At 41.3% G+C, this 15632-nt stretch overlaps 1 protein-coding gene across 6 annotated transcripts in view; it reads left to right on the forward strand.

The window, feature by feature from the left end:
* ATP2B3 (ATPase plasma membrane Ca2+ transporting 3) overlaps positions 1-11219 on the forward strand; it is a 182714-nt gene extending 171495 nt beyond the window's left edge. For 4 of the 6 annotated variants that reach the window (XM_038747648.1, XM_038747654.1, XM_038747649.1 and 1 more), the window contains one exon: positions 9531-11219. In XM_038747648.1, coding sequence (XP_038603576.1) covers positions 9531-9851 — 321 coding nt within the window. In that variant the 3' untranslated portion in view covers positions 9852-11219. The remainder of the gene's footprint in view (positions 1-9530) is intronic. The other 2 variants (XM_038747651.1, XM_038747653.1) reach the window with 1 other exon arrangement.
* The last annotated feature ends 4413 nt before the right edge of the window (positions 11220-15632 follow it).

Raw genomic sequence — 15632 nt, forward strand, 5'->3', positions numbered from 1 at the left:
TATTAGTATTATTGGTTTTGGTGGTGGTGTTATTGTTGTATAAAGCACTTCTTTATGTGAAAATCATTATTCTAATAACTGGGGTAGTTTCAAGGTAATCAGAACAGACCCAATCATGCTTTTAAAGCATCCATCTGTTTCCACCAGGGCCTGTGCGTTCTAAGTGGATTCTACTGCTTCGGTATTTTATGAAAGCATTTTCCCACCCAATGGCCATACTGAGATGGTGATACCCTGCTTTGGCTTGCACTCCACTCTATATCTCTCTCCTCCTTCCTCAGAGAAACTGAGGAAAGACGTCCCCTTTCTTTTGATATTTATTCAAAGAGGTTTGGGGGTTTTCCCTTTTTTGACTGTTAAAAATAAATCAGAGGACTTGTCCAAAAGAGGTAAGCAATATTTATTATTTTGCCAATCAAAAACCAGGCAAAGAAGCAACAGTGAGAAGTAGATAGAAACTGAAATCTATTTGTCCTGGTCAGTGTTTCCTCAAAAAGGAGAGAATATAGCGAACTATAATTGATTGCCACTGATTCCAATCATACCACTGGTCTGCTTTTCACTCTACAACCAAGAACTGAGAGTAAACCTTCGAGTATAGGCCCAGAGTGTTTGCTGAAATATATTGATGCTGCCCGTTTTTGTTTTTCCTTCCAGTGAAATGCATTTCCTTTCACCTGCAGTGAACAGAACTGAATATTTTAAGAGACTGAAAGTCATTAACTACATCTTTTTTTTTCCCCATCGCAGAAGCTTTGGTTTTCTTTTTTTAGGAACTGTGTAAAGGCCACCAGTGGGGTCAGCAGTCCTTGTGTCTAAGCTGTCATTTCAGGCTTCCCAGAAAATTTTGCCTCAAATGGAAAGTGTGCCTATCATAGGAACCCCACCTCCTGTTCTCCCAAGCACTTAATACAGTGCTCTACACAGAGTAAGCACTAAATAAATATGATTGATTGATACTTCTCTTAGAGCATAGCCTAAAGGCATCTGTTGTGCTAGCTACTCTATTTCCTAAAATGATATTCAGGCATACACTGACTGGAATGTCAGTTTAAAAATGTAATTATACACTGAAAAAGGCATCCAATAATTCCCAGATACCACTCAGTTAGCTCTGTTTTCTAAGCCAGCCGACTGGGCGCGAAGCACTGTGGTTGGCACTTGGGGAACATACAAAAGAGGTAGGAGGCATTAGCTCTGTCCCACTGAGAAAGCAGTAGCCGTAAGTGGGCAAGAAGATTTAGTGGCAAATGCCCCAGTTATTATTAGTGACTAATCCATTGCCATAAGCGTGTAGGCTGAGGCCTTCTCATGCCAAAGAAGATTGGTTGAGACAGTGATTACACAGAGCTTGAATGCTTAGTCTGGATCTAAACAGGGAAGTGATTCTTTTTGGCCAAAGTAAATATTCAATCCTATTCCCTTTTTAAGAGGGAGAACCTGTTGGCCTAAATCTAAGAGAAGAGGGGGCATTAAGAAAACTTACATTAGAGAAAGCTTCAAGGGTATCATTCTTACTTTCACCTTTTCTGCCTTTAATGCTGCTTTATTGATATTGATAGTGCCCCTTCTGAACTAAGCTCCTGGAACACGACCAATGCCAGTAGCTGTATTTCTCTTCTTAATGTCTCTCTGTTTGCTTCCTGTCTGTGTCTGTGTTATTGTTTTAGGAGGAGGGCAGCAAACACTCATCTCCTACCTGACTCTTCCATTCCTGCTTTTTCTCTTATGCTCTGACACTTGTCTTCACAATGGCCCTCTCACTCCCCTTATAATCTGAATCCCATAAGGAAAACTTCCCTGCTCCCAGGGGTCCTTTCTCTTTGCTGTTCCCTGCTTGGACTTTTTGGAGCTTCCCCAAGCCTCTCTGCTGTCCCCAATCCACTCTGGGCTCTTGGTTCCTTCCCTTCCAATGGGATTTGCCAATGATCCTTCCTTCCCACTGCTGGCTGCCCTCCAGGACCTGGTGGCTGGTAAGTACAGTGGGAGATCGATTAATATGACTCCTGCTGTTTCCTCAACAGCTTGGGCAGAGAATTAACTAATCACTGAAGGGGAAAGGTCAGGCATTTCTCATATTTTCCCTGGTCCCTTTGGATCAGCACACATGCTTGTAGGGTTCTGCCTTAAGCAAGAGTTGAGCTTTTTCATAACTGATTTATTGAACAATGTCTGGAGAAAGAATGAGAAGTACTGGTAGCCAAGACAGACTGATTTTTTTTCTTTCTTTTTCCATCATGACCCTAAAAAGAAAGAATAAACAACCTCGGTAGGGGTGTTGTCAGTGGTCCTGACCTCTATTCCAAGCTTCACTACTGTCTTGCTGAGCAACTTAACCGAGAGGGTATTGGCTCATGCTATTGTAATTAAGGGTAAGAATGCTTAATAAATATTCCCTGATTGTAAAACTTCACCAAAACCATGGAAAGTTTAGTGGGAAAAGGTATAAAGTGTTATATTTGAAGAACCCTGGGAAATAACAAGACAGGATTTTTATTTATAAAATGAAAACAAGCAGTGTTTCGACAGTTTTTTTTTTTTCAGAGCATTCAAGAGCCGGAATGCAAATAGTAAAATAGCAAGGAATCTTTGGAACAAATCTGCTCTCCCTATGATAGCATGGCTAGATCATACAGAGAGAGATTTATATATAAACAATTAGCATTTTAAAATGAACATAGATGATGATGTCATTTCTGATTATTGTTAGGAATGTGAAGCATGTTGATTACTTTCACTTATTCTGGCAAAGGGTGATCCTAGCCAAAACAAAACAAAACACACTTTCCACTGTCTTGGAACCCACTAAGCATGCATGCACCCTCAACCTACACCTTTCCCACAAACACCAAGACACCTCTCTGTAGTGTCACAGCTTCCAACTGGTAAAATTCTACCTCCCCACTCCATTCCTCTGCTTCCCAGAGCACTGTCAAACCGAGCCTGAAATGAACTCTTGGCCCAAGAGATATCTGTGAGCTCCCCTGTGACTTTCATCTCAAAATCGAATTGTGCCCAAAACCCAATTTCTTCTGGTTTCAGCTCAAGAAGGGAAAATGGATGGACTCGGCTTTCTTCTATTCGGAGTTTGATCTTCATGGATGTTCTTTTAACCTGCTTTGTGTTTCCCTGTTTTGTTTGGTTATTTTCTGATAATTTTGCCATCATTGTCATTCCATTTTAAAGATTGTTTTCTGCTTGCTGTTGTGTCCATGGCATATCACATATCTGTTCACACTCACCTCTTCATTTGTCAGAATTAGCATCGTCATCACTCTCTAAGGCCTGCAAGCCCATCTGGTAGACCACAACTTAAAAAACAAACAGACAAAAAACATTCCCCTCCTGGTATTAACTTTAGTTATTGTTTTACACAGACTGAGGGGACCTATGTTTCTCCTGGATGGGTACATATTTCCCTACTAATACAGGGGTTTTCTTCTTCCCACACAAGAGTGTTTGACAACTCCATTAATATGACTTTGGATTTTTACCTGGTTGTGCAAACTTATCACCTACAGTCATTTAAATGGAGAATTGTAAAATGTCCTGAAAAGCATTCCCATATTACTTTTACGATGTCAAATGACCTGAAACTGTTATTGTTTCCCAAGTAAACATTTTTTTTTAAAAAAAAGACCACCTTTTGAGTTGAGAGGCAAATTATTCCCCCAAGGGTAGGTTCACCAGGTAGCATCTCAAAGAGAAAAGCTAACAACAGACAAGAAGCGTGCAATCTGTTAAACTGAAGCATGAAAACGATAATCTCTCATTAAAGCTCAGAGTCCACGAAAGGCTTGTCCAGAACCAGCCCTGCTTCAGCAGATGCAATTAAGAAGACCTAGTCGGCCCAGCGGAAAGCCAAAAATTCCTTCCACAGTGCCTAGCTGCATATGAAGACATGCATTCACACACACACATCTGACCCACACACCTGTGAAGCCACTCATCTCAGTCACAATTTGCAGTTCCTTGTTTATTTCTTGTGTTTCATCAGCTTCCTTCAGGGCTTAGGCATGGACGGACCACCAGCCACCTGGCATGCAAAGCTCCCTATTTAAACCGAGGTCACTCCTAGCCAGTCCCTCTTCCAGCAATAATGGGCCTTTATACTCGAATGTTTACTGGTGCAATAATGCATGATTTCTATACCTGAGCTTCCTTTGAGGAGTTTCAGGCTTGTCAATTGTGGACAGAGGCCTCCTCTATTGTTGTTTTGATGATTCATGCCGGAAACAGAATCACGGGGGGTTATTTTTTTTTTTCTTTTGCAGCATGAAAACATTCCATCTAGCTTTGCAAAACCAGAGCTTTTGACTTGTTCTAGGCCTGTTTGCCACCCCGTGAGGGTGTTCACTGCTTTTCATTAACACAACTCTCTAGAGCATGTGTATTCTTTTTCACGATGCAAGAAAAAGATTTTTCTTCTGGTCCTGCGCGATGGTTTAATCATTATGGAAAGCGCGATGTTGTAAGTAGCTCTTTTCCTAGAAAAACCTAAACGTTTCTAACTGCTCCAAAGGAACCAAAAACTCAAGCCAACCAAAAATGTCCAGTTTTATGCATTAGTGCGAGTTCAGAGTTTCTTCTATAAAAATGCTTTTTAGGACCCCTGGAGCCCTCAGCACTTGGAGAAAGATGTGAAGCTGCAATCACGGCAACCGAAGTTTGTTAAACTGCATATGAAGCCTCCCTTTACTGGGAAGTAAAATGGGCCTTTTTCTTGTTAGAAAACAAACAGACCTTCTGACGACGTCCTCTGCTCTCCTTCCACTTCCTAATGACTGTGGCATTTGTTAAATGCTTACTATGTGCCAGGTACTGCACTAAGCCTTGGGGTAGTTACTGTATAAGCAGAACAGTTACAGTCCCTGTCTCACACGGGGCTCGTGGTTTAAGTAGTAAGGGCAACAGGTAGTGAATCCCCATTTCACTGATGAGGAAACTGAGGCCCAGAGAAGTTAGGTGACTTGTCCACGGTCACAGGGCAGTCACAAACCACTTTAGAAGCAGCGTGGGCTGGTGGGTAGAGCACGGGCTTGGGAGGCCGAAGGACCTGGGTTCTAATCCCAGCTCTATCACTTGTCTTCTGTGTAACCCCGGGCACATCACTTAAATTCTGTTTTCCTCAGTTACCTCAACTGTAAAATGAGGATTAAGACTAAGCCCCATGTAGGACACATATTGGGACCCATCTGATTAGCTTGAAAATAACAATAATAATAATGGCATGTATTAAGTGCTTACTATGTGCAAAGCACTGTTCTAAGCGCTGGGGAGGTTACAAGGTGATCAGGTTGTCCCACAGGGGGCTCACAGTCTTAATCCCCATTTTACAGATGACGTAACTGAGGCACAGAGAAGTGAAGTGACTTGCCCAAAGTCACACAGCTGACAATTGGCAGGGCCAGAATTTGAACACATGACCTCTTACTCCAAAGCCCGGGCTCTTTCCACTGAGCCACGCTGTATCTACTCCAGCAATCAGTACAGTACCTGGCACATTGTAAGAGCTTAACAAATTTCATTATTTAAAAAAATGGCAGAGCCACGATTAGGCCCTCTAACTCCCAATCAATTAATCAATGGTATCTATGGTACTACATGCAGAGCACTGTATTAAGCACATGGGAGAGTGCAATAAGGCCTAGGCTCTTTCCACTAGGCCATGCTGCTTCCCTAAGCTCATGTCCCTGCCTCGGTTGAATGTTCTTGTTCTGTAGCAGTAACTCTCCCAAAAGGCTGCACCTCCCCTTCAGGATGAAGCAGCTTTTGCCTTCATTTTGGGCTCTTTCTTGATTCTTGGGGATTCAGAGTGCTATGGAAGTGGACCCGTGTTGAATATCATAGTTGCAAAGGTTTCAGAAGAATTTTCCTCAGGGCTTGCACATCTTCAAGCACACTTTCTAAAGTGCTTCTTGACAGCTTAAAAAAGGCAAGGATGTCAATCATAGGCCACTTTTACTAGTTTTAATTGTCATCAGCACTTTCCGCTTGCCGAAACATAACGTGCTCTCCAATGCCACCACTTCTTCATTTTTTTTTTTTTAGGTTTTTGCCTCTCCATTAAAGGACCAACTGTGGATTTTGATTTTAATTTCTCAGCTTCAACCCCCCCACCAAGCATTAATGCAGTGGTTATGAAATGGGGCCTTTCTAAGATAGTATTTCCATTTCTGGTGCATGAATTTGAGCATGAATCCTTTCTTTGCATTCTCAGGGTATAAAGTCTGCTTGATTTCTTTTCACAAATCAAAAGAACGCTCTTATCCTAGGCTGTTGGCAAAAGGTTTTCCATTTGGCTTTTAAGCTGCAACCTAGAAGTCAAATATAGGAAATGGCTTTTATAAATGAGAACTCTGAAGCTAACTGTAAGCATTTCCAATGGATCGATGTGTGGTTCCAGTTTCTCCTACCCACTACATTCAGGATTTCTCTCAAAACGGGAACGTTTTCCCACAGTGGGATATTGCCAAGGTTTCTCTGCCTTCCATAGAGAAATCTACCAGGGTTTCATGGATGCTTTTGAGGAACAAAGCGGACAGTTCTGGACTAAATGGTTTGTACTTCAGCAGTGGGATTCAATTAAGACTGGGCAAGAGTGGGACTTTCAGAACATTTTTAATGACGGCAAATGTATTGCGGACTGCTAGAATCCAAATCATATTCCTAAAACTTAGTAAGACTGATGCAGTAGGCAGGCTAGAAAATGATCTTAAAATGCATGTTTTTTCTCAGCGCTACAGCAGCATTTGACCCCCGGATTTTAATTCTGCCCAAGACATGAGGACAGAAAAAATTGAAAAAGTGGCCATCATACGGTTTCAATCTTGTTTTGGGTTTTTGTTTTTTTTTACTTATGTGGGATTTTTTTGGAAGCGTACTTTGTTTTTTGTTGTTTTCTTAAACAAATCCATGGGTGATTTTCCCCAGCCCTTTGCTTCTATTTTACTGTTTCATCATCCTCCACTATCACTCTCATGATCACGGCATTGTACCATAAGGGCTGAATGAATGAGTGACGTACTAAAAGCACATCTATTTCCAAAATGGCCTTCACGCTCTATATCTAAACTATATGTGTGTGTGTATTATATATATATATATGTAATACTCATTAATCAATAGCACATTTATGTTGCATATTCTATCACAAGCATCCCTTCTGCTTCTTGTTTTTCCTTTCTTTTTTATGACGTCCTTGTTAATTAGAAAATGTACCCACACCCCAACGAGCACTGTTCTGTCTTATATGTTCCTCAGCCTGGATCAGTCCACACTAATACATCCAACAATATATAATTGTTCATCCATGCTCATCAGGAACCATTTTACAAAATCCTCTCTAAGTACGACGGGTGAGTGGGATAGATGTTATAAAGGACTTGCACTTAGGCAGGGAATGGGGAGGGAAGAACCTGGCCAGAAGTCCATCACCGATATGTTGAATACCCTTTTGGTTTCTCCTCTTGGAAACAATAGAACCCTAATGAAATGGAGTCCCTAGTGCCAACATGACCACACCGAGCTCATTTTCCCTTGAATGCAGCGCTCTAGGACTTAGCTTTCTCTTAAAGACAAATGCTTTCTCTCGGGTCCTTGATCACACTTGCTCCTCAGATGCCCTGCCCCTCTCAGAGCCCATTGCCTGTATGTTATTTAAACGTGCTCTAAAATATTTGAGAGCGCTTGGATTACTCTTCGTATCACAAAATCAAGGCCCAAAAACCAGCCCTGAAGAACGCAGTTCCTCTGAAAGGGAGGCAAGAAGTGACTCCATCCCAATGGCCAAGATAGCAGAGGAGGAAACGGAACGTAGGCCGCCAGCCTCAAGAGGCTGAAGAACCAGAACTAATCCATCAATCAATAGGATTTGCGCGTCTATCGGGGGCAGAACACTTAACTGAGACTGGCTCAAGCTATTGTGCACTAAACGTGGCCTTCTCTGTTCTCCGTGACTAAATCAGCATGATTAAGAAGTCAATGACTACCCCACTGGTCAGTTTCTAGGTACAGAATTAGGTGTGCAGAGCCCATCAAAAGCAAATGGTCTTCAGCCCATTCCCAAATTCAAATCTGATGTAGGGCATCGAGGGCTGATGTAAAGAAAAAGGTTGGGTTCCTCTTCTTAAAATTAAAAATAAAAGAGTGCAACAGGAGCAAAATGGAAAAGGAACTGGCAGTTTCAGGGGACTCAACTCCAAGAGCGAGTTCTGCTTTTAGAGGGCTACTATTTCCTAGAGGAGCATAAAACAAATAGAAATAAACCAATAAACCAAGTCCATCACCGATATGTTGAATACCCTTTTGGTTTCTTCTCTTGGAAACAATAGAACCCTAATGAAATGGAGTCCCTAGTGCCAACATGACCACACTGAGCTCATTTTCCCTCGAATGCAGCGCTCTAGGACTTAGCTTTCTCTTAAAGACAAATGTTTTCTCTCGGGTCCTTGATCACACTTGCTCCCCAGATGCCCTGCCCCTCTCAGAGCCCATTGCCTGTATGTTATTTAAACGTCTAACCAAAATAAACCACTGAAGATTCTCAAGAGTGGGGGAATTAAGAAGCCTCCCTGAGAGATGGCATGAAGAACACATGAATGGTGAGAAGAGGCCCACCAAGATTTTAGTAGCTCAGCCACCACAGGAATTAGTCTTTGCCTTCTGCACAGCTTGAGCAGAAGGTTCTCAGATGGCAGGTGCCCAGCCTCAGCTCCCTGGAAAACTTCTAGCAAGTCAGTCCATCACTAAGGTTTATCGATCTCCTACAGGCTGCCAAGTGCTGTACTTTGTGCTACTGCATGTCCATTGCTGACAGGTTAGCTCTGCCTGACAAAGGTTGCAATACCAAACTTACACTAACTTTCAGCTCAATTCACAACCTGCTCTTTCCAAATTGTTGGCTAAGCTTTCCTCCAAGAATAATTTGTTAGTTAATAAGAGGATAATGAAAAACTAATGCTCTTATGCCACTAGTGCCTTTTTTATTTTAAGCAGTAATTACCCCATTTCCTTACAACAATACCTGGAAGACATGGGCAACTTTCGGATACCCAAAACCAAAATCCAATCCGAAAATTAAAGTCACCACGACAGTACAGAATCAAAACCAGATGTATAGGGCCCCTTATGAATACAAAAGACACTGGGTTCACTGCTTCTCCTGAGCAGGAAGCAAGGGCACACACATCCAAATGTAAGCACAGATTCCAAGAGGGTCAGAAGAGGGAAGCCTGTCACCGGTACTGGTCTGGATCAGTTGGAGGAGAATAGAGCTAGGGATCCCGCTTCTCAGGAGCACATCTAGTGTGTGCAAGAAAAATATTAAGTAATGAGATGAGTATACAGGGACCCACCTGATTCTTTAATTTGGCTCTTAAGCGGATGAACAATTATAATGCAACAACCCAAAGTCATTAATGTGGACTGACCAGTCAACAACAATTAGTCGAAAACTTATTGTTTCTTCCTTACTCTTCTCCTCTCCCCATCCCAACTTCTGCCCTCCTGCCCCTCAACTCCCATTTTAGATCCGGGTGGTGAAAGCATTCCGTAGTTCTCTCTATGAAGGGCTGGAGAAACCGGAATCCAAGACCTCCATCCACAACTTCATGACGACGCCTGAGTTTCTGATCAATGACTACATCCACAACATCCCTCTCATTGATGATACAGATGTGGAAGAGAATGAAGAGCCTCCAGGCAAGGGCCTCCGGGCCAGCCCGCCCCATTCCCCCAACAAAAACAACAATGCCATAGACAGTGGCATCTACTTGACCACGGATGCCAGCAAGTCAGCTACCTCTTCTAGTCCAGGAAGCCCAATCCACAGCATGGAGACGTCACTCTAACCAGAACTTCTCTCTCAAGCACACAATCACAGAAACAAATATGGACACCCAAACCCACACACAACAGTGAAATGCAAATATGTACACACACACACACACACAAAAAAAAAAAAAAAAGAGAGAGAAAAGCCAATGCACAAGAGAGGAAAACAACAAAGCTCTCAGACTATTTTTTTTTTGCAGATGGTTTGCAAAAAGAAGAATAAATTAAACAAATAAGGATCGTGTGGCAGATGTTTGTTTATCCAGGACATGAGGAATAGCTTATTTCACAAAAGGGGAGAGAGAAAAAAGAACTAGAGAGGGGAAGGGGTGTTTTCCCCTACTGATTTTTTTTGTCGTTAATGATTATAGAAATGAACTCCTAAATTCCACCATCTGTTGGGGGCTTGGACTCTGAGCTGGGGTGGGGTTTTTTTTATGCACGGGGGAAGACAGACAAAAATGTATTCATAAAGGAAAACAAAAAAAAGAAGAGACTTTGGTGGTTTGGGCTGAGCTCAAACCAAGGAAACTGCTGTACAGAGATAACATGCATTTATTGATTTTTTCCTTTCTCTTCAGTCCAGCAAAGGCCTCACATGCGTGAGCCACTCAAATATATTTGCACCAAAAAAATTTAAAAAAAAACAACAAAAAAAATAAACTTCACAGCTATATTATAAATATATATAAGAAACAAAACAAGTATTAAGAATAGGAAACTGATTCTTGGCATGATTTTTCAGTTCCTTTTTCCAGGCATTTTTATTTTAAAATTGCATTATTGATTGTAGCAGGTATTTTTTCAGGGAAATAGTTTGCAAAAATAACTTTTCGGTTCCAAAATTTTGCTCCCTTTCCCTTTGTTCCATCTCTCCTTCCCCAACCACCTTAACTTCCTGGCCCCTGCATTTATCCCTCTTCCCCTAGAGTTAAGTTCCTGGAAATATTTTTGATGAAAAGTCATAATCCTAAGGGGAAAATAAATGAAGGGGAGGGGAAGAACTTGAGCAGGAGCTAGGAAAGGGTTGGAATAAGATGGTTTGCACTTCAGGAGATATGACTGCACACTGGTGGCATGAGGGAAGCTATGTTAAAGCTCCTTATTAAAAAGACTGTAAGAAAGTGTCTCATCAGAAAGATGTCGTTCAGTAGGTGGAAGCTGAATTATTCTTTTGTGTTTCACTATGTTGGCTCATCCTGACTCCAGTCTTCAAGCCGGATGTTGCTATTTCTCTCTCCTCCTCCCCAGTCTAAAGAAATGGGATGCCAAAAGCTCCATTAAAGTTGCCAATCACTAATTATCATAGAAGTCCTGATAATAATAATAACTGTGGTATTTGTTAAGCACTTACTATGTGCCAGGCACTGTACTAAGTGCTGGGATGGATACAAGTGAATCGTTCCTGTCCCCACATGGGGCTCCCGGGTCTTAATCCCCATTTTACAGATGAGTTTAACTGGGGCACAGAGAAGTTGTGGCTTGCCCAAGGTCACACAGCAGACAAGCGGTGAAGCCGGGATCAATCCCTGGCACTGGAATTTACAAGATTTAATTATCGTAGCACATTCCTGTTGGACGCTGACCTTGGTGTGCCACTCAAGTTTCTTCAAAACCAATTTCTTTAAGGAGGTGAGGGAGGAGAGAGGAACCATTAAATTGTTGCCTCTAGATGGCTCAGAGCCATCACGGTCATTCATTCTTAACTGCACACGCGTATATGCTTGCTCGTCACAGTCCCCGAGGGTTAGAACTCAAAGGAACTGAAATAAAGGTGCTAACAGTGAAAAATATATGCTTGAGTAAAGCTATGCCACGTTCAGTAAAGGAGAAAGCTGGAGCAAAAAGGAGCACAAAGCCAGTGAGAAACAGCGCTTAGTTTTTATTCGGTAGATAATTAGCTCTCTGTTTCACCTGTTTGGTCTCCTCCAAACCTCAGAAGAAATCATTCCCTCCACTACAGGAAGGCTTTAGATTTAACTCTGGAAAATCATGGATCTTGAGAATGGCACTTTACCTGGAGTCTACCGACAAGGTTTGGACCGGCTCTATTTTTGTTGCTCAGCCTATGAAATATGTCAAAATTAGTGTCAACGGAGCAATGGTGGAAACGTGTCAAATTAATCTCTACGATCAAATGGTACCTGTCCAAAATCTCTTCCGATCTTCCACCTTCTGGCTCAATGAGGAGGTATAAAGAGAAAAGTAGGAAAATATAGCTATTTTAACATTCATTTATTTCAGCTTGTGATAACGTTGAGAGAGACAATTGCATAAACAAAGCCATCTGGAGGAATCGAATTATGTCCTTGTTAGAATAACGCTCTGTCTCCCGGGCACTGGTTGGGGGGTAGGAAACCCCTTCAATTATGCAAAAACAACTTCGCTACTTACTCGACAAAAAAACGTAAAGTGTTTTAACGGATCCATACGTGTACCACCATTTCAAACAGCTCATCAGCGTTGAAGAGTTCTTCTAGTATATTGCCGTCCTATCTGGCTTTATCATTCTCGCCATCTGTGGGTGTAGAATTTTTCAACATCCAATTTGAAGTCATGCATTATCCCACACAATTTAGGGGCATTTTAAATAATCTCATGACTGAGTAGTCCCCATTTTTCAGCTGTAAACACCTAACCACTTCGTATTTTCACTTGATATTAGGTTGAACACTTAAAGAGATGGAAACATTTTCTGAAAGTGTACAGTGAGTATTCTGCCAAGGGGAGCCAGGGCAAGCCTAGATCTAACATTGCAACCCAAGAAAATCAAGAGAATAAACAAACCATTTTGTGGTCGTGCAAAGGTATAAACCTCTGATGACCAGAGACTCATACAGATTCTTTAAGGCATGATTTCAAGAACAAGACAACTACTTTTTAAAATAATAGAAGGCACAGCAACGGTAACTGTTCTTTCTCAACTGTGCAAGAGGATCGATAGCTTCATCTGTTAGCAACCTTGCTTCCTTCACATTGGTTGGTACTTTTTAATTGAAATTACTCCATGTTTTATCTGCTGAAAGATCCATCTCTTTGTATCTGGGGCTAGACAGCTGCCTGGAGGAATTGGCAAAGGCCGAGGTGGGGGGCGAAGGGGAATTGCAATGGAAAAACAATATTGTGAAACTCGTAGTTGTCAAAGACAGCAGGAGACTGGCCGAAAGGGCGTGCCTAGAAATATATTTTTTAACCTGCCAGGTGAGAGAGCATACCACTCCCGCGCCAGCTCTCCATCATCTTCACAAATGGTGCAGCATTCACACAAAACAAGTGCCATGCAAATGCCACAGAGGAGTTGTTGCGTTTATCTTGCTCTGTCCCGAAAGGCTTCTCCGCTGGTGTCCGCCTGCATGGAAGACAAGACTAAAGCGCTCCAGTCCCATCGTGCCATTGTGTCACAACAGAGAAAAAGAAAAAAAAAAGGATTCAAATCTGTCTCTGAAAACAAATTCTGTTTAAATAAGATCCCACTTTAAAATACCAGCTACAGATAATTTAAAGCCATCCCTTTTTTCTAAAGGGCACATTGAGAATGTTACCCATTTGTAAATCGTTTCTTGCTGTCCTTGTTTTCCAAAACAGAAAAAGGCAACTCAATTTGTTGAGCATCTGCGTGTTCTTAAAAATGAAATAAAATTCTAAGTGTTTAATTTTAAGATAAAATGTGTAATACTACATTCGCAGGCTTCTTTTCATTCAATATTGTAGATATATTGATAGAACAAATGATAAAATATATATTTAAAAAAACAAAAAAAACTTCACTGCTGCTGTATAAAGTCGCCAAATGTAAGCGTCAATGGCTTATTCACTGGTTTTCCTTTATGGTGGGGGTGGGGGGTGTTGGGAGAAGAGGATGGAGGTGGGGCAGTGAAATATGTTCATGTTGAGTTTTTTTTAATAAAAACAACAATTGCTTGTACATTTTCAGGAGGAGGGGCTCTGTCTCACATTGGGAGGCCTCTCTTTACAAAGCATTATACTCTATTGAATGGCTCTATAAACTTTGTTCAGACTATTAAATATGTTAAAAAAAACTTATCTGCCTGTTATAAAAACAAATGGAAAAAAATAATATATGAAAAAGAGTCCACACCTGTATAGTAATACAAAGTCTGTAACTGGAATTTCTGAACTTAAAGAATAGGCCAAAACTTTTTGTCTGTATAAAAAAAAAAATATGAAAGTATCCTACAATCCCAGCTTTGATAATGTGTGTTATTTGTTACTTGCTGAAATCTCGCATGGAACAAAACAACAAAAGATTTCCTCACCACTGTTCACAAATACAGCAGCTTGACTAAAATATAATAAACTGCAGTAGTGATGTGCGTCAATTACGTTGTGGAAGAGCTTTTCCAAGTTTTTCTAAAGAGGAAAATGGACTAGGCAATGAGGGACAAAAGGGTCATTCTGGCTAAGAGGTCTCATGACCAAATCCACAAATGTCACCAGCAAACTTATTAATGATCGACTTGAGGGATTCAAGAACACACTACTTCAGTTTATCAAATTGGGATGGTACAAGGGAGATTATTAAGGAAAAGTTAGCAGCCTTCTTTCTGGGTTGATTGGAATGCACACTGGAAAATCAGGATAGAGTACAAAGTGATCAAGTTGGAAAGGTGATTAGATATAAACAAGACGTTTATAAAGGCCCAGCAGGGTTGGACTGGTTCACCGAGGTAGCAGGAAAATCCTCACTGGACCAGTGTGGACCACTGTAAGTCAGGGTCTGAAGATAGCATATAGGAACCGAGCAATGGCCCTCTCTTCTAATCGCAGCATTGGTCATTTCAAATTCACTTTGGGGTCCGATGGCTAAAATGTAGCCTGAGAAAGGGACAGAAGAGTGAACTAGTTGAATCAGTTTTGAAATACAGTCCTTTTGAGTTAAAGGAGCATGTTCAGGCCATGCAAAGAGAAGACTAAGAAAGGACTTAGCCCTCAGGATAGCTTGTTGAGTGAAGTGAGCAGTTTTTCAGTTCCCACTGTGGACAGGACAAGGAGATATGGAATTTAAATTGCAGACAACTAGTCATTAGGAAGCACTTTCTGACTAAGTATTACAAGATATTGGGATGGTACAAGGGAAAGTTAAGACAAGTTAGTACATGGGAAAGTTGACAGCTTTCTTTCTGGGATGATTTGAATACAATCAATCGATCATCAATTGTACTTACTGAGTGCAGACCACTGTACTAATTGTTTGGGAGAGTATAATACCATAGAGTAGGTAGATGGGATCCTGGTCCTCAAAGAGTTTACAATCTACTGGGGCAGACAGATGTTAGAATAAATTACAGATAAGGGAAGGAACAGAATATAAAGATATACATAATATAATATACAAAATATAAAGATATATCTAAGTGCTGTGGAGGTAGGAGTTTTTTTGTAATGGTATTTGTTAAGCACTTACTGTGTGCCAGGCATTGTACTAAGCACTGGGGTAGTTCATTCAATCGTATTTATTAAGCGTGACTTAGTGGAAAGAACACGGGCTTGGGAGCCAGAGGACATGGGTTCAAATCCCAGCTCCACCACTTATCTGCAGTGTGACCTTGCGCAAGTCACTTAACTCCTCTGTGCCTTAGTTACCTCACCTGTAACATGGGGATTAAAAGTGTGAGCCCCATGTGGAACAACCTGATTACCCTGTATCTACCCCAGTGCTTAGAACAGTGCTTGGCATATAGTAAGCATTTAACAAATACCGTAATTATTATTATGTACAAAGCACTGTACTAAGCACTTGGGAGAGTACAACAGAATTAGCAGACATGTTCCCTGCC

The sequence above is a fragment of the Tachyglossus aculeatus genome, chromosome 6, assembly GCF_015852505.1.
Source record: "Tachyglossus aculeatus isolate mTacAcu1 chromosome 6, mTacAcu1.pri, whole genome shotgun sequence".
In the NCBI taxonomy this organism is placed as follows: Eukaryota; Metazoa; Chordata; class Mammalia; order Monotremata; family Tachyglossidae; genus Tachyglossus; species Tachyglossus aculeatus.